Below are 21,375 nucleotides of genomic sequence, written 5' to 3'. Positions count from 1 at the left end.
GATTGACTTAGTTAACCATAGCACTCTGGAGTAGACTGGGACTCATCATCACATACCAAAAGGGCTGTTGAGAGGAGTGAGTGAGGTACTGTTGTTGGTGCTGGTCAAATGGCAAAATGTTTTGTCATCAAGTTGATAACAAGCGTTTCTAATAGCACGTGTATTTCAGTGAAGTAAAATGCCAATCAATATTATAGTCATAACACATAGTCATATTGTACAAACACAAAAAGACTTGTAAAAGCTCTACCATACAAACAAAGGAAGAATAGTGAAATTATCTTCAAATAATGATACTGCCATATATTCAGGACAATGAATTAACAACAATATACATTTTAAAAATGTACTCATAATTCAAATGTTATGTTTGTCCCTCATTCTCAGGTTATGTCCAGGAGTGTGCTGCCTGCATGGCCTTGCTTTGCATGCATAAAATCACAGGGCAGGTTCTGTCTGGACAACATTTACATCTCTTAACACAGCTGGGCCCGGCTAACCACTGGGCCAAAACAAACAAGGAAACGCAGAAGAACAACAATCCCTAGGTTAAATCACCACTAAAGAGGCCTTTTAGTGTTCAACATCAAAACAACAAGGGTCCATTTTGGACCTTTTCAAATCAACTTGAGGTGTAACTTTAGAGCTGTATTTGAATGGTTGGAAGGCAGTTGAGTTTTTTATTCATTGGTCACAGGGTTTGAAAAGTACCTTAATAGAACATATTGGACAGCTGTAGTGCGATACTGAGATCATCAGATTCATTTATTTACTGAAATCTGGTTAAATTGGAATGAACTAAAAACAGAGAATCTACTTTTTTTTTAAAATATTTTCATAATTTCAATCTTATATATGTTACTGAAAAGTCAGTGCTACTCCTACATCTAATACTTACAGCAACAACAACAAAAAAATCCTAAATATACACTTTAAAAAAACTGCCAGTGGCATTACATACATTTTAAAACACATGAACAATAAACCCTTATCCATTTTACTGAGGTGAGTCAGTCCCTGGGTGGGGGTGTGGCTCAGGTGTGCTGCAGAGGAGGTAGTCGAGACCTCAGGTAACTCACTGACACTCACACACACAACTGGAAGAACGTGTTTACACTCACTGTATTCTCTCATCTCTACCTGACGAGACTATCCTGGATATATAGAAAACTGGGAACGCAAACCACCTTTATTTGTTGAACTGCTAATTTCTGGACTCGAGGACTGAGTTTTTGAAGACTGTGAGTTTTTGAAGAAGGAATGTTGAAACCTTCCTTTCTAGTAAATATTTTATTGCTCTTCTCTCCCTGCGTCTGCTACTGTTCCTGTCGATGACATACTGCACTTTTGGACAACCTTAGAACGACCTAGACCATTAACTTTGCAAGTTAGTCCGTTCTCCTTTTGGACATTTACGAACTACACTCAACCATGCCGGTGGTCAAAGTGGAGAAAGACACTCCTTCTGAGATCTCCCTGCCTGCTCCCAACCCCCCTCATACCATCACAACAGTGTCGGGTGAACCGTCAAGGGGCCGCCGCAGGAAGAGACCCCTCCAGCGAGGGAAGCCCCCCTACAGCTACATCGCCCTCATCTCCATGGCGATAGCCAACTCGCCCAACCATAAGCTGACCCTGGGCGGCATCTACAAGTTCATCACGGAGCGGTTCCCCTTCTACCAAGACAACTCCAAGAAGTGGCAGAACTCCATCCGCCACAACCTGACCCTCAACGACTGCTTCATCAAGATCCCTAGGGAGCCAGGGAGGCCCGGGAAGGGTAACTACTGGGCCCTGGACCCCAACGCAGAAGACATGTTCGAGAGCGGCAGCTTCCTCCGGCGCAGGAAGAGGTTCAAGCGCTGTGACTTTACGACCTACACGTCATTTGTACATGAGTCCCCCGTCTTCTCGCCTGTCCAGATCGCTCGCTCGACCTACTCCAGCTCCGTGTACGGCTCCAATATGGCGGTGAGTACCCCGTACGGCCAGCATGGTCAGCTACCCTCTGCCTACTACCCATCATCCTCGCCCCCCGGGTTCGGTCCTCACTGCCAGTCCCACTCCCGCATGTTCAGCATCAACACAATCATAGGGCACCCCTCCGGGTGTCAGGGGCCCGAGATGATGCAGCAGCCCAGCCGGAGCTTCAGTCCAGAGGGAGGCCCCGCTGGGGGCCCCAGCCACTGTAACCTTGGAGCCCCAGCCTTCCAGGCCCAGTCATGTGGAGGGGCCATGCTGTCCCGCTCCTCGGCCCATGTGGGGTTTCCCTACTCGGGCCCCAACGGACTCCACCACCACCCACACCACCACCCACCTCAGGGCTCCTACAGCCAGGGACACAGCCAGGGGTATGGAGGATCAGGGAGTCTCCACTCCCACTCCTCACCCCACATGGCTGGAGATGCTGTGGAGCATTATGGGAGAGTGTCCCCGGGACAGTTGGGCTCGTTGGTCCAGTATAATGGTGCAGGTACCACCACCACTGGAGCCTACCTAAGACACCCCACGTACTCGGGGAACATGGATAGGTTCGTGTCTGCCATCTGAGGAACAGTCTTCAAAGAATTATGCATTGGGTTGGTTTTTGGAAAGAACAGTTCCAGTGGACTTCTCCGTTTCAGTTGGCGGCTATGTGAGAGACACTGGTGTTAGTGGGATGGCATGACTGAAAAAGAAAAGACTAAAGGACATAAAATGAACAGGAGTTTTCCGTCATGTTTTGGTGTGTTATTTTGACTTGAATCAATGTGCATGTTTTGAGATACAAAATGTCATTAATTCAGTAACTGTGACAAATATGATATGGACTGCAATACAATGTATACACGCTCAAGTATCAAGTGCAATGATCAGGACACTACATTGTTAAATATACATTGTTTAAATCCATATCAGGATGCACCATAATGTGTGTACAGTTGAGATTTGAATTTAAAGGTTAAAGTATGTGTCTGGACTTGTATCACTTTGTAGCTTCATCGAGTGTATCTCAAAAGCCTGGATGAGGTTTTGCAGTTCGTTTTCTTTACTGTGGTGAAAATCTGTGGTTGCAAAAGCTCAATTTTCATGAGTTGAATGTGTGCAGGGCCTTTTTTTATGTAATTGTCTAAATGTATTTGTAATGGAATTTAAACTGTGTAAATTATTGTTTCATTTTGTGCATTTGATAAAGATGTTTTGAAAAAAATGCTTAAGAAGTATTTTGTGCCTTTTTTTAATAAGGAATCATAGTTGAATTACATTAATTTAAGCAGAACAACATAATTACTACAAAGATAAATGTATCATTGAATAAAATATGCGGATGCCTGTAGTGCAAGTTGTGACAAAAGGAGTTTCAATGGTAGAAATCAAAACTCTTGATTTGGATCCACTTAACACTTTAATAATTGTTGTAAAGTGCAACAATTGGAAATGGTCATGCTATGGGAATGTTTCACGTTTTTATTATTCGCATCTACAGGTCAGGATACACACAATTAAATGCTTACTTGCAGGTTCCTTCTCGACAAAGCAACAACTATAAGAAACAATAAAAAATAAGAACATGAATATAAAGTAAATGGCTCAGTAGAATAGAATAAACATTTTAGCAGAAGCATAATAATAGAATTGTGTCACTGAAAAGTCCATAATTCTGTAGATTTACAGCTAAAGGAATGTAATAGAAATACATACAGCTTAGAGAAGAGCAAAAGTAAAAGCACTCTTCAACACATACACTTCATGCTTCATGACATTAACAAAAAGACTGCTTCCTTCATTCCTTGCCAGAAACAGGCACTTAAGACATTTCAGACTGCATCTTTTGTGCAGCCCATTCCTCCCCTCCATCATTTCAGCTCAGTTGGACATGAAGTGTGTCTGGAGCCATAGAATTATCAGTCACTGTGAACGGCAGGCCCAAGTGTCATGTCCAGACATCAGTGTACAGATGTAGGATATTAATTTGATCACCCTGTTGCAGGAGAACTAAAACTTGTGCAGTATTTGAGGTTTAAAAATGCTTCTGAAGTCTGACATTTCAAAGCGGATATTACAGACTTGCAAAAAAAAATTTATTAACCCCTACAAAAATATCCATTAATTACAATCCACATAATAATTCACATTTCCTGTTGCTGCAAGATTATTTTCCTGCTCTAGCAACCTGGCTCAAATTAGGATCCTACATCTGTAGCGCATACTCAGAAAGCCTGGCCTAATCTTCACTAAAGAACTAGCAATCAGCAAATGAATTCACTTGGAACCTGATATTTTAACTCAGTACACTACGTGTTCAGTGGTGTCAGGTAAAACATGTGTGTGGCTCAGACAGTCTATTGTCTTAATATACTTTACACTCAGGACAACAAGACTTAAAAGTGAGGAAGAGAAGGAAAAAACGGTTTTATGCCATCGTTATGAGGTCGTTTCAGATCAGCTACAGTTGAAGTCGGAAGTTTACTTACACCTTAGCCAAATACATTTAAACTCAGTTTTTCACAATTCCTGACATTTAATCCTAGTAAAAATGTCCTGTCTTAGGTCAGTTAAGATCACCAATTTATTTTAGGAGTGTGAAATGTCAGAATAATAGTAGAGAGAATGATTTATTTCAGCTTTTATTTCTATCATTACATTCCCAGTGGGTCAAAAGTTTACATACACTCAATTAGTGTTTGGTAGCATTGCCTTTAAATTGTTTAACTTGGGTCAAATGTTTCAGGTATCCTTCCACAAGCTTCCTAGAATAAGTTGGGTGAATTTTGGCCCATTCCTCCTGACAGAGCTGGTGTAACTGAGTCAGGTTTGTAGGCTTCCTTGCTCGCAGACGCCTTTTCAGTTCTGCCCACAAATTTTCTGTAGGACTGAGGTCAGGGCTTTGTGATGGCCACTCCAATACCTTGACTTTGCTGTCCTTAAGCCATTTTGCCAGAACTTTGGAAGTATGCTTGGGGTCATCATCCATTTGGAAGACCCATTTGCGACCAAGCTTTAACTTCCTGACTGATGTCTTGAGATGTTGCTTCAATATATCCACATAATGTTCCTTCCTCATGATGCCATCTATTTTGTGAAGTGCACCAGTCCCTCCTGCAGCAAAGCACCCACACAACATGATGCTGCCACCCCCTGTGCTTCACGGTTGGGATGGTGTTCTTCGGCTTGCAAGCCTCCCCCTTTTTCCTCCAAACATAACGATGGTCATTATGGCCAAACGTTCTATTTTTGTTTTATCAGACCAGGGGACATTTCTCAAAAAAGTACGATCTTTGTCCCCATGTGCAGTTGCAAACCGTAGTCTGGCATTTTTATGGGGGTTTTGGAGCAGTGGCTTCTTCCTTTCTGAGCGGCCTTTCAGGTTATGTCGATATAGGACTCGTTTTACTGTGGATATAGATACTTTTGTATCTGTTTCCTCCAGCAACGTCACAAGGTCCTTTGCTGTTGTTCTGGGGTTGATTTGCACTTTTCGCACCAAAGTACGTTCATCTCTAGGAGACAGAACGCGTCTCCTTCCTGAGCATTATGATGTCTGCGTCGTCCCATGGTGTTTATACTTGCATACTATTGTTTGTACAGATGAACGTGGTACCTTCAGGCGTTTGGAAATTGCTTCCAAGGATGAACCAGACTTGTGGAAGTCTACAATTTTTTTCTGAGGTCTTGGCTGATTTCTTTTGATTTTCCCATGATGTCAAGCAAAGAGGCACTGAGTTTGAAGGTAGGAAATAGATCCACAGGTACACCTCCAATTGACTCAAATGATGCCAATTAGCCTATCAGAAGCTTCTAAAGCCATGACCTCATTTTATGGAATTTTCCAAGCTGTTTAATGGCATAGTCAACTTAGTGTATGTAAACTTCTGACCCACTGGAATTGTGATACAGTGAATTATAAGTGAAATAATCTGTCTGTAAACAATAGTTGGAAAAATGACTTGTGTCATGCACAAAGTAGATGTCCTAATCGACTTGCCAAAACTATAGTTTGTTAACAAGAAATTTGTGGAGTGGTTGAAAAACGAGTTATAATGACTCCAACCTAAGTGTATGTAAACTTCCAACTTCAACTGTATGTGTACCTGAATAACGGGGACACCGTTTTAAAAAAAGTACTGTGCCTTCAGAAAGTATTCATACTCCTTGACTTATTCCACATGTTGTGCTACAGCCTGAATTCAATATACCCCCAAATGACAATGTTTTTAGACATTTTGGAAAATTTCTTGAAAAAGAAATACAAAAAAGTCAATACATGAGTCAATACATGTTTGAATCATCTTTGGCAGCGATTACAGCTGTGAGTCTTTCTGGGTAAGTCTAAGAGCTTTTCACACCTGGATTGTACAATATTTGCACATTATTCTTTTTAAAATTATTCAACCTCTTTCAAGTTGGTTAATCATTGCTTGACAGCCATTTTCAAGTCTTGCCATAGATTTTCAAGGCGATAAGTCAAAATTGTAACTAGGCCACTCAGGAACATTCAATGTTGTCTTGGTAAGCAACTCCAGTGTATATTTGGCCTTGTGTTTTAGGTTAATTGTCCTGTTTTAAGGTGAATTTGTCTCCCAGTGTCTGTTGGAAAGCAGACAGAACCAGGTTTTCCTCTAGGATTTTGCCTGTGCTTAGCTCTATGTTTCTTTTTATCCTAAAAAAGAAAACTCCCTAGTCTTGCAGATGACAAGCATACCCATAACATAATGCAGCCACCACCATGCTTGAAAATATGAAGAGTGGTATTCAGTAATGTTGTATTGGATTTGCCACAAACATAACCCTTTAAATTCAGAACATAAAGTGAATTTCTTTGCGCATTTCTTGCAGTTTTACTTTTAGTGCCTTATTGCAAACAGGATGCATGTTCTGGAATATTTGTATTCTTTACAGGCTTCCTTCTTTTCACTCTGTCATTTAGGTTAGTGTTGTGGAGTAACTACAATGTTGTTGACCCAGCCCCAGTTTTCTCCTATCACAGCCATTAAACTCTGTTTTAAAGTCACAATTAGCCTCATGGTGAAATCCTTGAGCGGTTTCTTTCCTCTCCTGCAACTGAGTAAGGAAGGACACCTGTATCTTTGTAGTGACTGAGTGTATTGATACACCATCCACAGTGTAATTAATAACTTCACCATGCTCAAAGGGATATTCTGCTTTATGTTTTTTTACCCATCGTCCAATAGGTTCCCTTCTTTGAGGCATTGGAAAACCTCCCTGGCGTGTGTGGTTCAATCCATGTTTGAAATTCACGCTCGACTGAGGGACTTTACAGATAATTCTATGTATGGGGTACAGAGACTAGGTATTCATAAAAAATATGTTAAACACTATTACTGCACACAAAGTGAGTCAATGCAACTTAAGACTTGTTAAGCAAATATTTACTCCTGAACGTATTTAAGCTTGCCCTAACAAAGGTCTTGAATACTTATTGACTCAAGACATTTCAGCTTGTCATTTTAAATTTGTAAACATTTCTTAAAACATAATTCCATTTTGCCATTATGGGGTATTGTGTGTAGGCCAGTGAAACATCGCTACGTAATCAATTTTAAATTCAGACTAACACAACAAAATGTGGAAAATGTCAAGGGGTGTGAATACTTTGAAGGCTCTGTACCGACATGTAGTTGTTGATATATATAGACTATATTCATCATGCATTAAGTGAATCTAAATGGGTGAAGTTAGTCAAAATAAATCTGCAGATAAAAATTTCACTAATTTAAGTGATCAAATATCAAGTCCTTTTGACAATACAAATTCTAATCTCCTACTGGTAATGAAATATAAAAGTCAATATCACAAATCCACCTGGATAGACTGTGGGATAAATTCCTTGGAGCCGACAGCAACTCACGTCTTAGGTATATGTTACATCAAATTGAGAAGTGTCGGACAGCACGTGGTTTGGAGAGACGGTGTATATAAAAAGAAAATTAGTCGTATTGAAAAGCAGCCAAGCAGAAACGACGAGGAGCACGGCAGACAGAAAATGATTTAGATGACATTTCACAGTGCAACATCAAGAAATGACCTACTTGTCAAATATGATTTTACTTGTCGAAAGATTTATGAAACCGTTGTAATACAATCGATTTTGCCAACCACCAATTAGGCTATAACAGCATACTCTGTCAACACTTAAAGGCCCTCTGTAGTTAGTGGGCTGACAAATTATAAATCATATCTTTGGAGATGTTTGTTTTTTTACACCCAAAATGAATTCCACATTACATCATTGTAATGTCAATCCAGTAATGTATAAAAGTGAGTGTAACAGATGTAAAGCCATTCTTGTACTGGTAAACTGTACATAATAAATACAATGTGTGAATGTACTTTCATGGAAACCCCAGAAACATTTCAAACCAACTCCATTCTGTTCAAGTTTAGATTTGTTTTAACTCAGTGGAGAGCGGTTGGAATCATTTCATTGAGTGTTCCAAGTCTATCAAACCAGAACGTTCTGTAATATTATGATGACTAAATTTCATACCGTTCGCAATTGCAGAAGTGTTCGGCTGTATATTGTAATGCTGTAAACGTTTACAATCCAGTTAACATAAATCAATTCCATCAAAACTACTCAGACGTGTTACCAGATTCTTTTACTTGTACAAATAGGTTTAAGAAAACATTTTAAAAAACAGAACTGATTAAAACTACAATTTATAATGATATTAACCAAGATATTCGACTAGAGTCTTGAGTTCCTTGCAGTTCTTGACAACGTCAGGAACAGAAGACAAAGTCTGTAGAGAAAGAAAAGGAAAGTGTCAAGCCTAATGCCAAACTATCAACATACACCAAGTAACACATATGAATGACCATTTCTAATAAAGGTAGACTCAGCAAAATGACATTGCCACGAGCAGCAGTGCAGATATTGAGATGAGCAAGTTGCAAGACTTCGCTCTCACATAGTATTTGCGCATGTGCACAGATTCACATTACGCTTTTACAACTTGGCAGCCACAGGACCAAAACAGAGGAGAAGTGGAGCCTCGCGTCAGTGCTCTTAGTTAGTGGAAATGTACCCACTATGCTGTTTACTTTCAACATCTATGTCATATCGCTGAATCTACCTTTACATTTCAAACAGAAAAATGTATATCCCTGTACTCTCACCTTTCTGACCGTCTCAATCATATCGTCAAGGACTCGAAGTTCCTTCTCCACTTTTTTCTGGTTGGTGTCGTGGATCATTTGCTGCAGAGACAGAGGGGAACATTGAAGCTGGTGACTTGTGCATTGGATACCACTTACATATGAAGTGCTTTCCATAAAGCTGGAATCCTTAGTGGCAACATCCATTTTTGGACTTAAAAATTAATTATACACACCCATTGATTCTTGATGAATATAACTTAGAAATGCCTCATGAGCTTAGCTCAACTGTCTGACGCCCATCAGAAGCCAACATATGTGCTTGTTTTACTCCAATGTTTGTTTACATTTACAATGTTTACAAACACTTTACAGCCTCAAAAACTGGTTAAAACTATAATTTTGATATCATAGATGGAGATGCATCATCCATAGCTCTGCCTATGAATTTGAGAGTGGCTACATTTCTCTAGGCCTATCCCTCAAATGTTTACGAAATCAGAGGCGGGGTGGCACACTTGTGTATAGATTGCATAGACACTTACATGTCTCTTGGCTCTCTCCAGAAGCTTTGCTCTTCCTTCCTCAGCTTCCAACAGAGTCCTCTTTAGTCTTTCCACCTGTGGTGGAGACAGTGTTTAAGGTCCTACTGCCTGTCAAAGACAACTAGTGTTGGAGGGAGAGGATTGCTTGGTCTTTCAAGGCTGCAGGGTTGGTGTGAGGGGATGTATTTGAGAAGTAATTGTGGCCAATTTAAAACAACCCAAGGTTGGGTCATGTAGGGCGCTGTGGTGCGTTCAGATGGAAATATACTGTGCAGAACGCAGTGTGTAGGTGTGGGGACAGCAGGGACATGGACACCGTAGGGTAGCCCTAGCAGTTCTTACAGGGACAACAGGCAACCTATGGTCTGAACTGTACCTCTTTCAGTAGGCGGATCTTGTCGTCCATGGAATGCATGCTGTGTGCTGATTGGTTGCCGGTCTTTCTTAGCTCATCCCTTAGAGCCTGGGACTCCACCTGTGATTGGTGCAGGGAATGGCGCAGGTCTGCCACCTCCCTACGCAGCTCCTACAGAACACAAATACAGAACATAGCAGCAACGTAACATAGGCTAAATGGAAGCACATCATGGCATATAGGTGACAATTCACGAGGATAAAATGTTGCCTGAGAACTTTTCGGAAGACGAAATTAAGTGAATGTAGCCAACCAAGTATTTTTTGGTCGAAAAAGTGATATAGTCCCTTACTTTGTTCTCAGATTTGTGCTTGTAAAGAAACTCCCTGGCCTCATTCACTTCACTGCAGATCCTCTTCATAGTGTCAACCTCCTGGTAAAACAGAACAAATGACCTGGGTTCAGCCTCAGTCACACAGACCACTATTCACCAAAATACCATGTCAGTCAAGTAATCACACGTCTCGTCCTGTAGCCAAGAAAGTAATAGCAAATGTCTAGATTTCTCAGTAAAATAATCTATAATGCACAAGTATTGGCAGCACTTTGCCAATATGCTCACAAATACAGGGTTTAACGCAGGTAAGAAGTTAAGTGTAACTAAACCTGGTGTTTTTAGTTGTACGGTCTGATCTGAGAGCAGTGTAGTGTCTCACCTGGGCCTTGTTCTGTAGAGTCACCTGGTCCCGGCCTAGCTGGGTCTGGAGACGGCTCAGCTGGCCCCTCAGCTCCGACACCTCAGCCCTGTGTCTGTGGGCCTGGGCCTGCTGCTCCCCCTGCAGCCTACAGCTGGTATCACAATACAATTATTGGTTAGGTTTACTCAGCGTATCCCAAACCCTGTGCATCAAAGTGCGATGATTAGTTGAATCAGCTGTGTAGTGTTAGGGCATAAACCAAAATGTGCACCCCTTAGGGTCCCCAGGACAGAGTTTGGGAAACCCTGGGTTTAACCCTAATATGATGGAACTTGACATAGAGCAGGCAGTGTTCCCCACACTGGATTCAACTTGTCAACTAATCATCAAGCCCTCAACGAGTTCAGGTGTGTTTGTCCGGGGCTACAACAATGTGTGGTGTTGGGGTTACTGGAGGGCTGGAGTTGGGAAACACTGACTTATAGAGACCACGAAGGTAAATAAAACAGTAAATAATTGAATGCTTAAAAGGAGAAATTCTAAGCTTCACATCTCAACACAATAAATGCCACACACGTCACAGTGCTTACATGGTGTTGTTCAGTGCCTCCTGCTCGGTGTCCTTGCTCTGTCGTAGCTGTGTGATGGTGGAGCTGAGCTCAGAGACTGTGTTAGCCAGGTCTGCTAGCAGCTCCACCACACTACTCTGCTCCTCCTCTGGAGGCACCACTGAAACCAGGAAGGGCGGGCATTTAATGACTGGGCCCAGGACACATCTATACAGACAAACAAATGGGTTGTGTTCAGTCTGGAGACGTTTTGAAACAGTGAAACCGGGGAGGTGCTATGAACTTGTCCAATAAGAACACAGACTTTAGTTTTTGTTGTAAGGTTTTGCTACAGTGTACCCTACTGAACAGCTACCAGCCACCCCCCTGGGGCTACCAGCCACCCCCCTGGGGAGATGCAATGGAGGCCTCACCTTGACACTTCTTAGGAGTGATGGGGGCGAGGCGAGTGAAGGCGCTGGTCTCGCTGCCCAACCCTTCAGCTTGTGGTTTCTCTGTCATGTCTAAGGGGGGCTGTGTGTCATTGGCCTGCGCCAGGTCAGTGGTGATGGCCACCATGATGCTCTCCACGAAGGAGGTGGAGGGATGACGCTCGACAGGGAGGGAGGGCTGGGACACCTCTTCTTTACCACAGACCTCTGGCTTCTGAAATAATGCCACACATCACAACAGACTGAGTCTTCTATGGACTAGTACAAGGTGTGTGTGGTGTAACAGGGTGTGTGTGATTACCTTGGTGGTCAGAGCAGTGTGAACATCGTTGGTCAGTTGTCTCAGTGTGTGGTGTAAGAGGGTGACGTCAGTAACAGCCTGGGCTAGCTGCTCTACCAGATCCAATTGGACCGACTGGGCTCTGGCCTTACTGTCCTCCAGCTCTGCCTGCAAAGCCTCCCTCTCAGCGCTGACACACATACACACAGACACAATCAGCTAAAGACAATTATTCAATTGTTTGTAATAACCATGTCCTATGTAGTGATAGGAGACAACCCCCCCCACACACACCCCAGAACTCATCACAGCTCAACTCAAAAATAAATCATGTCTAATAACTAAATGTACTATGACTCCACAGTGAGTGGTAGTGGGTCTTACTGGAGGTGGCTGAGGGCTCCTTTGAGGTCCTCACACTGGATGTTCCTCTCCCTGAGCCCCTGTAGGTTAGCCCGGAGGGTCCTCTCGCTCTCCACCACCTGCTCCCTGGCCATATCGTTCTCCATCTGTAGGAACTACACAGGGGAGGAGGAACAGAGCTGTTACACACAGCACTCATCACGGCTGAGTTTAGGATCAGCACACAGGAAGAGAGGGAGAGAAAGAGAGAAGATCTACAGAGTAAAAGAAGGAGAGAGAGAGACTGGTAAGGAGCAGATAAAGAGACAGAGGAACTCAAAGCAAGAGAGAACACCACCACATACAGTACTGCAGAGAGATATCCAGAGGTCCCCCTACCTCGTTCATCTCCATCATGCTGTTGAGCTGCACGCGGACTTCATGGAGCTTCTGCAGCTGCAAGCTCTGGCTGTGGGAGTGGCTCTGCAGCTGGCTCAGCTGCTCCTCGCTGTGGGCCAGAGCCTGGGACAGCTCACATACACGCTGCTCTGACTGGACCAACGCACCCTCCAACCTGGATGCAGGAGGGGTTCAATGAAATGTTATAAAACGGGTTGTTTGGATCCTGGATGCTGATTGGTTCATATGCCAGAGTTGTGGGACAACAACTCCCGCAAAATAGCATGTCATAATTCCACTGTCCCGCAGCCCAGGCAGGAAATCCATAAACTTTCTATCCCTCGGGGTAAAAAAAAGCAACTACACATTAGTTTTCCATGTTACTATTTGGTTTGCAACCTGTCTGCCTCTATGACTTTGCAACAATGTATCATTTTACAAATGGATTTCTCCTGTGCCAGTAGGCTTGAACACAACACTAATAATTCACCATGGAAACTGTAAACAGTCAGAATTCCCTTAAATACGCAGTGCGCTTATGTAGGCCTATTGGATATTTAATAAATCATTATTTATTGAAGTTCTTATATCTCATCATTGAATCTGCTAGCTAGCTACATGCCAATGATTTGTTTAGCATAGCAACTCGAAAAAAAAGAATGATTCGAATTAACAACTGGGTCAAACAGAAAATAACTCATGACCAGAACACAAAAACATATGTACTCGTTTAAAATGTATAATTTAAAAATCTAGATTTGTATTAATATGTTGGCAACTGTTTTATAAAAGCAATAAGGCATGAGAACCCGGGGATTATCATGTGATAACTCCCTCCTAAGTGCTGTTCTCTCTGGCTTGATTCAGGCCTAAGAACATCCCTTAGTCGGAGTAATCCCTGGGTTCTCATGCCTTATTGCTTAATTAAACTCAATGGCTAAACATGCCTTAATAGTTAAACCAATGTGTATTATTGATTACCAATAGCAAAAGGTGTGTGTGTCTTAGTTCATGTTAAATCATCTTTATAGCTGCAATGTGATGGGGCTAAACATACAAATACATCAGAATAGCCCATTTCAATGGTAAAATACAGATTTAAATAGTAGTGTTGATAAGAGAAATGAGGTAGCTGAGGAGTTCACTTACTGCTTAGCCCTGTCGGTAGCTTGCTGGACTTCTTGCCATGACTGCTGCAACCTGAAATAAAGTTAAGGTTATTTCTCTCATATTCATTTATATATATACAAAAAGTTTAATTCACAACTGCCATAGTTGAAGCACCATAACAGCTTAGAGTGAACTTTGAACTAACTTGGTGGACTCTGCAGCCAGGGCCTGCTCTAGGAAGGCATAGGAGGCCAGGGTAGAGGAGACGGTGGCAGACAGCTCCGTGACCTTCCTCTCCAGCTGAACTCCCTCCTCTTCTCCCTCATTCAGCTTCTGACGCAGAACACCCAACTCTGAGAGAAGAGAAGGAGGGAGAGCAAGAGGGAATGACAATGCTAGAAAATCAACATATAAGCACTTATTTTTAAACAATAACACTTGAAACTCAAGTGTTATCTTCAATGATTTGTTTCAATCCCTACCTGAATTGATGATGGTGGCCTGCAGATTCAAGTCCCCAATCTCCTGTCTGGCATCTTGGAGACTCATGTTGGTTTGGTCCAGTTCCTCTTGGATCTGTCATGTAGAAGTGAGCCACGACGCATTGGAATGAAGCCATAACATTGTGGAGAGACGAGTTGCAGAAGATAACAGAGAACAGAGCAAATAGAACAGGCAGTAGAGACATTGTGAGGTGTGGGAGATGAGAGAGAGAGAGAGAAAAGGGAGGTCAGACCTGCTCTCTCTCCTCCACAGCTTGGTCTCTCTCCGAGAGGTGCTGGTCTCTCTCTCCTATAGCATTGGCTGCCTTCTCATTCAGCTTCACCAGTATAGGAGTTGTTCTCTGGAGGAGACGCCTGGCTGTTTTCAGCTGGGGAGAATATGACATTTTACACAACAAAACAACACATTGGATGTCTTTTCTTTCCTGACAAGACAATGTAGCTTCCAGGTTAAGACATACCTCTTGATGCAGACTGTTGTGATCACTCATGGTTCCTCTCAAGAGCTCAGATGCAGAGTTGAGGGATTCCACATTGGCCTTGTTCAATGCAACCTGAGTGAGGACACACATGAGCACGGGAAAACAAACACACAGCACCAAAATAAGCATAAGCTGGGAACCAGGCTATTGCCTCTAGCCCTGATCTCAGACTGTGTGTGGTACCTGTTCTGGGTAGGTCTTGTTCAGGGCAGCCATCAGCTCCTGGTGAGATCCCACACTCTCCTCCAGCTCAGAGATACGCACGGCACAGTGAGCCCCCAGCTGCTCGGTCACACTGAAGGCTGCGTCCTTGGCGGTGAAAGCCTCCTCCATCAGTCTCCTCATGTCCTCGCTCTGCTGCAGGGTGTCTCGGACCTTCTGCACCATCCTGCCCTGGGTCTCCTTGCACTTCTCATAAAGGGACTTCATCTGACCATACTGTGTAGCCAGGCTCTGCTGGTCCTCTTTAACCAGGTCTCTTATCTGCCTCATGCTGCTGAGAGCAGCCTCAGTGTCTCCACTCAGGGCTGTCATGGTGCTCCTGGTGTCCTGCATGCTGTGGAGCAGGTTCTGTAGAGTTGTCTGGTCCAGTTCTAGCTCCTTGATCCTCTCCAGGGCCGTCACATAGAGGTCTTTGTAGGTTACCGTCTGGCTGAGTTCAGTGTGGTCGGTCTGGACAAGCTTGTCCCTAAGTTCTGAGGGCCCAGGGCCCCTAGAGTGGCCCTGTCCCCTGGCTGTGCACAGCTGCTGCACCAGGGCCTCCACCATGATGAGAGTGGAGGTCAGCCTCTGCTCCAGCTCCTGTCTGGGGACCCCACACAGACTCCCAGGGGCCAGACTGACACAGAGAGAAAATAGTCAACTCAGTTCTCATACAAACACAGGGAAAAATTTGTGTACACTTCTCTCAGACAAACACCAAAAAACAATATTTACATGGTTCATATTACATAAACACAGAACATTTTACAGAGTTCTCACTCACAAAAACACACAGGCCAATACTCACTTCCAGAGCAGAGTCTCGGTGCTGGTACAGGCGTCAGACACAGAGAACTCCCTCTTCCTCTCAAACTGACCAGAGGTGTTGGCACTGCGGTCTGCCTGCCTCACTGGAGTAGTGCCAACACACATGCTGTGGCACTCTAAAGCCGTGGTGCCCGCTGTAGTTTCCACTACAGGAGGGGCGGGAGCAGGTGTAGGGGCTAGGGCAGGGTTGCTAACAGGGTCCATCTTGCCCGATGCCAGGATGAGGAATTGGGCCATCTGGATGAGTTGCTGCTGAAAAGGCTGCTCACAAACCAACCTTGGTAAATGATCAAAAAGACCCATCTCTACTTTCTCCACCTTGGGTTGGGATTTTACATGAGGTACATCCACTTCTGGCCTCGTCTCCACAGTCTCTGTGACTGGGTCTGGAGAAGGAGGGGGCTTGCGGGTCGATGCTGCACCCACTGCTGTCGAGTTGAACTTGGGTAGAGGCATGGGGCTCTCCAGGACGGCCGCCCAGAGTCGGCTGGCTGGGACAACAATGCTACCCTCAGCAGAGTTGAGGACACAGCCCCTGCCGTTTTCCAGAGCGGAATCCTCCATTTGGGCGAAAGGCGATTTCTGAATGCCCCCTCTTCTGGTCATGGGGGTAGTGCTAAGAACAGGGCTGAAGGTCTCAAACTGTAAAGCATCACCACTGTCGGCCCACCTTGCTACAGAGGGGATCTTGGGTAGTTCAGTCAACACGTCAGCAATGTTCTCAGAGTTTGCTTCATCTGTAGTGTTGGAGAGAAGAGGAGCGTTACTGCTTGAACCCAGCGCGCTGTCTCTGGCCCCACTGGACTCCTGCATTGAACCATGAGAATGGGAGTGAGAGACTATCGATGGGTTGTCCTCATCTACAGGTGTGGAGCTCCTGGCCGAGGCGCCAAACTCATTGCAATGGGAGCGGTCAGATTCCAACTGTATAGATGGAACCACGGCGCTGTCTCCATCATGGAGAGAAGAACCCTGTTTGGGGCCTTCAGGGAAAAGCTGACAGGCGACATCACCCAGGTCCTTCAATGACCTTAAGAATGCATTTCCCATTGAGGGCTCACTGATGGCAGCGGTGTCCGCTTCCAACACGGCACCTTCACTTACCACATGGCTATAAGGGTTTTTTGCATGATCGGAGGACTGCTCCTCTATGATGCTTGGGTTGACCCTGTCGTTGTACGGTAGATGACTGGTCACAGTCTGATTCTCAGGTAGGAGGATAGTGTCTTCGGACACTCTGGTGGACTCTGAGACTTCAACCTGTCCGCCAGTGGCATTTTGAACACTAGCTGACTCTTCATTGGTATGGACCACCTCTATGGATTTCAAAGTACTACTTTGAAGACTACAATGTGTAGGTTCTTTGAAGGAAAGGTGTGCACTAGAGGCCATATTACAATAGAGATGATCTGTGCGGTCATCGATGGACTGCATGTCCAAGTCATCTACTATAACACTTTGACAAATACTGTCGTTGTATGGCTGATGGTGGTTTGCAGGCTGATCCTTTGGTAGGAGTATAGTCTCAAGTGCCACCCTGGAAGCCTCTGAAACTTCCACCTCCCCTCCGGTGCAGATGAAAGATTTAAACGTTACATCTCCCTGTTCGCCAGTAACAGTCTCAGTGATGTGGGCTAGATCTGTGAACTGTGGAACACTAAGACTGGCGTTTGAACCCCCATTAAAGGACAGGTCAGCTTCAGTTGTGGCCAAATTGCTTTCCAAATCACAATAGACGTGATCCACATGGTTGTCGCAGCATTGAGTAACCATACTGTCAGAGAGACATGTGTTTTCATCATCATAGCCAGGAAGAGAAGAGATGTTCAGTTGATTCTTGGGTAGCCGGATGGTTTCGTCTACAACCCTTGAGGGCTCTGAAACCTCAACCTCACCCCCAGCACAGATGAAGGACTTGAAGGTAATGTCTCCAAATCCACTGCTTGTATCAACAGCTGTGTCCTCAGTGGTAGGAGCTGTATCACTGGTAGTAGTTTTATCACTGGGCTTTGGAACACTAGGAGAGCATAGGACCTCAGCTGGTGGAGGGCAATGTGTTAACGGGTCTGTGTAGATGAACACAGCATCATTCTGTAGGGAGAATGGGAGAAGTATAAGGTACAGTTTAAATTTCAAACAATAGTTCAGTGAACAGGATCCATAGGCCCATAGCTTGGCTGTTCATCATACCTTGGGCGTTTTGAGGATATTGCTGCACAACCCTGATCTCGATTTGAGTCTAGAAGATGGGGTTGAGAGATGGCGCATTTCATTCTGGACACACCTCAATGGGGTGCGTTCTCCAGATCTTGTTGAAGGCTGGGCACATTGAGAGAAGCCAACATCCAGTTATTGATAAACAACTTAGCTAGCTAAGTAGTTAATGTTAGTGACTGCTATCCACAATTATGGTCGAAAGTTCTGTTCAGTAACTTCATTATACATGTGTGAAATGCAAATCTTACCATGGTCTCTCCAAATGTATGCGATCTTCTCGTGGACATGATGGCTTGCGTGGCTGGGCTACTGTCAGAATACAAACAACCTGGTATTATTGTTGGAGCCATATCAGACCTGTTACCAACTTGCCTTGCTAGTTAGCGTTTAGATAAAAGTGCTGGGGTGTATTCATTGATCGGATTCAGTTGCAAAACGTCTACTGGACTAATTCAAGTAAGTCCCTCCCCGTTTCGTTCCGTTCCGTTTAAGAAACGTTTTCAACAGAATCGGCGGAATTAATACACCCCTGATGTAGGTAGCTAGGTAACGTTAACTATGGAAGATAACGTTATTACCGTTGACTGAAATTAGCTAATACGCCTAACAATGAGTATATTATTACTTGTGTTAAATGACAGAGCCCATGCAGAATTTGAGTTTCACAGGGACATTTGTGTAACGTTCGCTAGCTAGCTAACGTTAGCTAGAGTTATCCCATAAGACGTGACCCTATTTAAATTATTCGGCGGCTACAAAGTGCTGTACATAAAAGTAATTGAGCTATTTCATGTGGTTATTATGAACAGCTACTTACCACAATATTTCCTAAAGAAAGTGTATTTGAATGAAGTAAACAAACCTGCAGCAGGAGTAAACGTCAACCGCCTGTTCTTCATTCAAACGTGAGAAGGTTCGCTGCTATTGGCTATAAACCGTAAACGTCAAATCCAACGCCTTCACGTAAATCTATGGGTCGCCTTTTACCCACAACTTCCACCTGCTGTTGTGTTTGTTTAGTGTACGGTATTATTTTCAAACGTTTCAGATGCTGCATGTTCACAAAGACAAAATTCAATGGAAGTCACAGCCCAAGCCCATACTGGATTTTAGTCATTTTATTCATATGACTGTATTTGTTTTATTTTCATACAAAACATTCAAACATTCCAAGACAAGTTGTATACAAAAACAAACTTTTAGGGAGATGTCAGGTCTCATCTGCATCTAATCCTCACCTCAATGCATCTGTCCAACTCGATGATTGGTACTAACGTTTTAATACAGACACAGCAGGTCATTGATAGGACCGTTACCTACCTGAGCCGTGTACCACAGAGACATGTGATCGTGCATGTCGACACAGTCATAGTCCAGTGCTTGGAGGATGAAGTCAGCCCGGTGGAGATTCAGTGGTCCCATTAGGCAATTCAAATCAACTGGTGAAGGCGTTGTTTTCTCTCTGTTCAGTGAACTCTTTACATCCGATTTAACAACACACAATTAATTAGTTGTAATTTGCTGACCCTAAAAACAGTTTCTCCTCAAACGAAAATACCCACTGTGTGTGTGTGTGTGTGTGACTCTGAGCCTCCAACTCTCTCTCTCTCTCACACACACACACACACACACACACACACACACACACACACACACACACACACACACACACAAGAATACAAAGTAGTAGTGTGAAAGAGTGACTTGCTGTTGCTATTGGAAAGGGGAGTGGTTCTAGTAGTAAATCTATGCCAGGCAATGAGAGGCCCACTCCACTCCATCCAACAATGACAAGTTGACCAATCCCACAGACTGTTGTCACACTGGATATAGACAGAGGGCAATTAAGTTCCCAATATAAAGCCCTGAATTTAAAAGACTTTGTACTGGATATCGGATTACTAAAACTGAGAGGTTGACAAAGGTCAAGGGAAATACTGGAAGCAATTTTGGAATCCATATCCTATCACAACGGAGATTATATTAAAGCTGTGCAACAATCTAACTTAGATAGTAATGGTAGTGAACACGCCTTTACTAAACAGAACCCAACCGTAAAGATTCTGATCATTGATAGTGTGCACTGCAGTGTACTGAGGTGCTCTCTTCCAGCCTAGAGGTGCTTGGAATAAATGCCCTATAATGTAACTTACTTAGTCAAATAAAGTGGTACGATCATACGGTATAACCAACCATTTCAACAAGGACCCTATCTTCACAGGAAAAATACAAAAATCCATGTTCAAATTCATATTTTCTCAGATTCACCTGTAAAACTATTCTTGAGAGCTGATTCCAAAATCAATCCATAGAACCAGAACCATTACGATCATATAGAACCTGAACCAGAACCATTCAGCTGGCCAGTTCTTTTCCAACAGCCACGAGTCTGACCCGGAGCACCTCAGCGAAGCCCTGTCCGAACCAGCAGGTGATGTCTGCTGTGTCCAAGGTGAAGAAGAAGAGTCTGTCCTTACGGTGGCTCCTCCGATACACTGACCTGGGGTCAGCAGATAGGACCCCTCTGATGGCGGCCGCAGCCTCTTTTGGACCGCGCAGGAACCGGAACCTGGGTCGGTCACGAGATTCTAAAGAAGCCAGTGAACATACATCTACTTTAACGACTATGGCAAAATGGATGACGGAGAAACAGTACTTTTTTTAATACCGTTGACTTTAGTTTGGTAGGATAGTTTAGGCATGAGATCCAATGTTATCTATACAAACCCGCTGCAAAAACAATTGGCGCCACAATGGAGCTCTCTGGTGGATGAATGCACAACTCAGTCCTTTTAAAAAGCAATAAAGCTCTCAAGTCAACCTCAGCTCTGAGAAAATTCTATAGGCTTACCTGCACTGATGGGGGAAAGGAACTCCCCCAGCTCTCTCTCTGCATGGGGGATGAAGTGCACCTCCAGACTGATCACAAAAGGCTCCCTGATCCAGCTGGGAACTCGGGGAAAAAACGAGCTCCAACTCGGAATTCCAAGTTGGGAACTCAGGCCTCTTTCTAGAGCTCCGAAGATGAAGATCCCTGACGTCATGATTCAACCTTCCTCTTTTCCGAGTTCCCAGTTATCTTGAAAGCACCATAAATCCAGAGAATGCCAGACTTTGGTGAAAGTTTCATGACAAAATTTGCCCACAAGAAGGACCCCAGCACCACCTTCCTGTTCAAGTGAGCACAGCACAACGGTGAGTCCAAAAATGTATTGTATCCTGCTGCATAAATTATGTAATATGCCAGAGAGATAAGTATACTGTAGCTAAGAAAGTAATACTAAGTGTATGTTGTGTAGTAAGCTGTTAGTAGCCC

The 21,375-nt window shown here is 43.8% G+C and overlaps 2 protein-coding genes across 4 annotated transcripts; one reads left to right on the top strand and one right to left on the bottom strand.

Moving 5' to 3' along the window:
* The first annotated feature begins 1,031 nt into the window (after window positions 1–1,031).
* On the top strand, window positions 1,032–3,192 carry LOC115202281 (forkhead box protein E1-like). The gene has a single exon (XM_029766334.1). The coding sequence runs from the start codon at window positions 1,432–1,434 to the stop codon at window positions 2,548–2,550; it is 1,119 nt and encodes a 372-aa protein (XP_029622194.1). The 5' UTR covers window positions 1,032–1,431; the 3' UTR covers window positions 2,551–3,192.
* A 4,837-nt stretch (window positions 3,193–8,029) lies between these two features.
* LOC115202275 (uncharacterized) lies at window positions 8,030–19,085 on the bottom strand. Of its 3 annotated transcripts, none has more exons than XM_029766316.1 (21): window positions 18,922–19,085; window positions 18,308–18,368; window positions 18,033–18,161; window positions 15,823–17,933; window positions 14,997–15,651; window positions 14,793–14,885; window positions 14,565–14,699; window positions 14,311–14,404; window positions 14,034–14,181; window positions 13,868–13,918; window positions 12,719–12,893; window positions 12,362–12,495; window positions 11,999–12,167; window positions 11,680–11,908; window positions 11,288–11,426; window positions 10,716–10,848; window positions 10,352–10,432; window positions 10,021–10,170; window positions 9,645–9,719; window positions 9,121–9,201; window positions 8,030–8,744 (listed from the first exon to the last, which is right to left on the bottom strand). In XM_029766316.1, the coding sequence occupies exons 2-21, from the start codon at window positions 18,344–18,346 to the stop codon at window positions 8,673–8,675; spliced, it is 4,893 nt and encodes a 1,630-aa protein (XP_029622176.1). In that variant the 5' UTR covers window positions 18,347–18,368; window positions 18,922–19,085; the 3' UTR covers window positions 8,030–8,672. The 3 variants fall into 3 exon arrangements, with proteins under 3 accessions (XP_029622176.1, XP_029622174.1, XP_029622175.1); XM_029766314.1 differs by having other exon boundaries at window positions 11,680–11,911; window positions 18,922–19,078; XM_029766315.1 differs by lacking the exon at window positions 18,922–19,085 and adding an exon at window positions 18,877–18,893 and having other exon boundaries at window positions 11,680–11,911.
* Between the last annotated feature and the right edge of the window lie 2,290 nt (window positions 19,086–21,375).

The sequence above is a fragment of the Salmo trutta genome, chromosome 11 (genome assembly GCF_901001165.1).
Source record: "Salmo trutta chromosome 11, fSalTru1.1, whole genome shotgun sequence".
NCBI lineage: Eukaryota > Metazoa > Chordata > Actinopteri > Salmoniformes > Salmonidae > Salmo > Salmo trutta.
This window is presented reverse-complemented; position numbering and strand designations above follow the sequence as displayed.

Excerpts from the sequence above, each read along its gene's own strand:
- LOC115202281 (XM_029766334.1), top strand. The coding sequence starts at position 1,432 with ATGCCGGTGGTCAAAGTGGAGAAAGACACTCCTTCTGAGATCTCCCTG.
- LOC115202275 (XM_029766314.1), bottom strand. The coding sequence starts at position 18,346 with ATGTCCACGAGAAGATCGCATACATTTGGAGAGACCATG. Across the intron at positions 17,934-18,032 it reads ATATCCTCAAAACGCCCAAG|AATGATGCTGTGTTCATCTA; the intron begins GTATGATGAACA and ends TTCTCCCTACAG. Across the intron at positions 13,919-14,033 it reads CTGGCTGCAGAGTCCACCAA|GTTGCAGCAGTCATGGCAAG; the intron begins GTTAGTTCAAAG and ends ACTTTATTTCAG.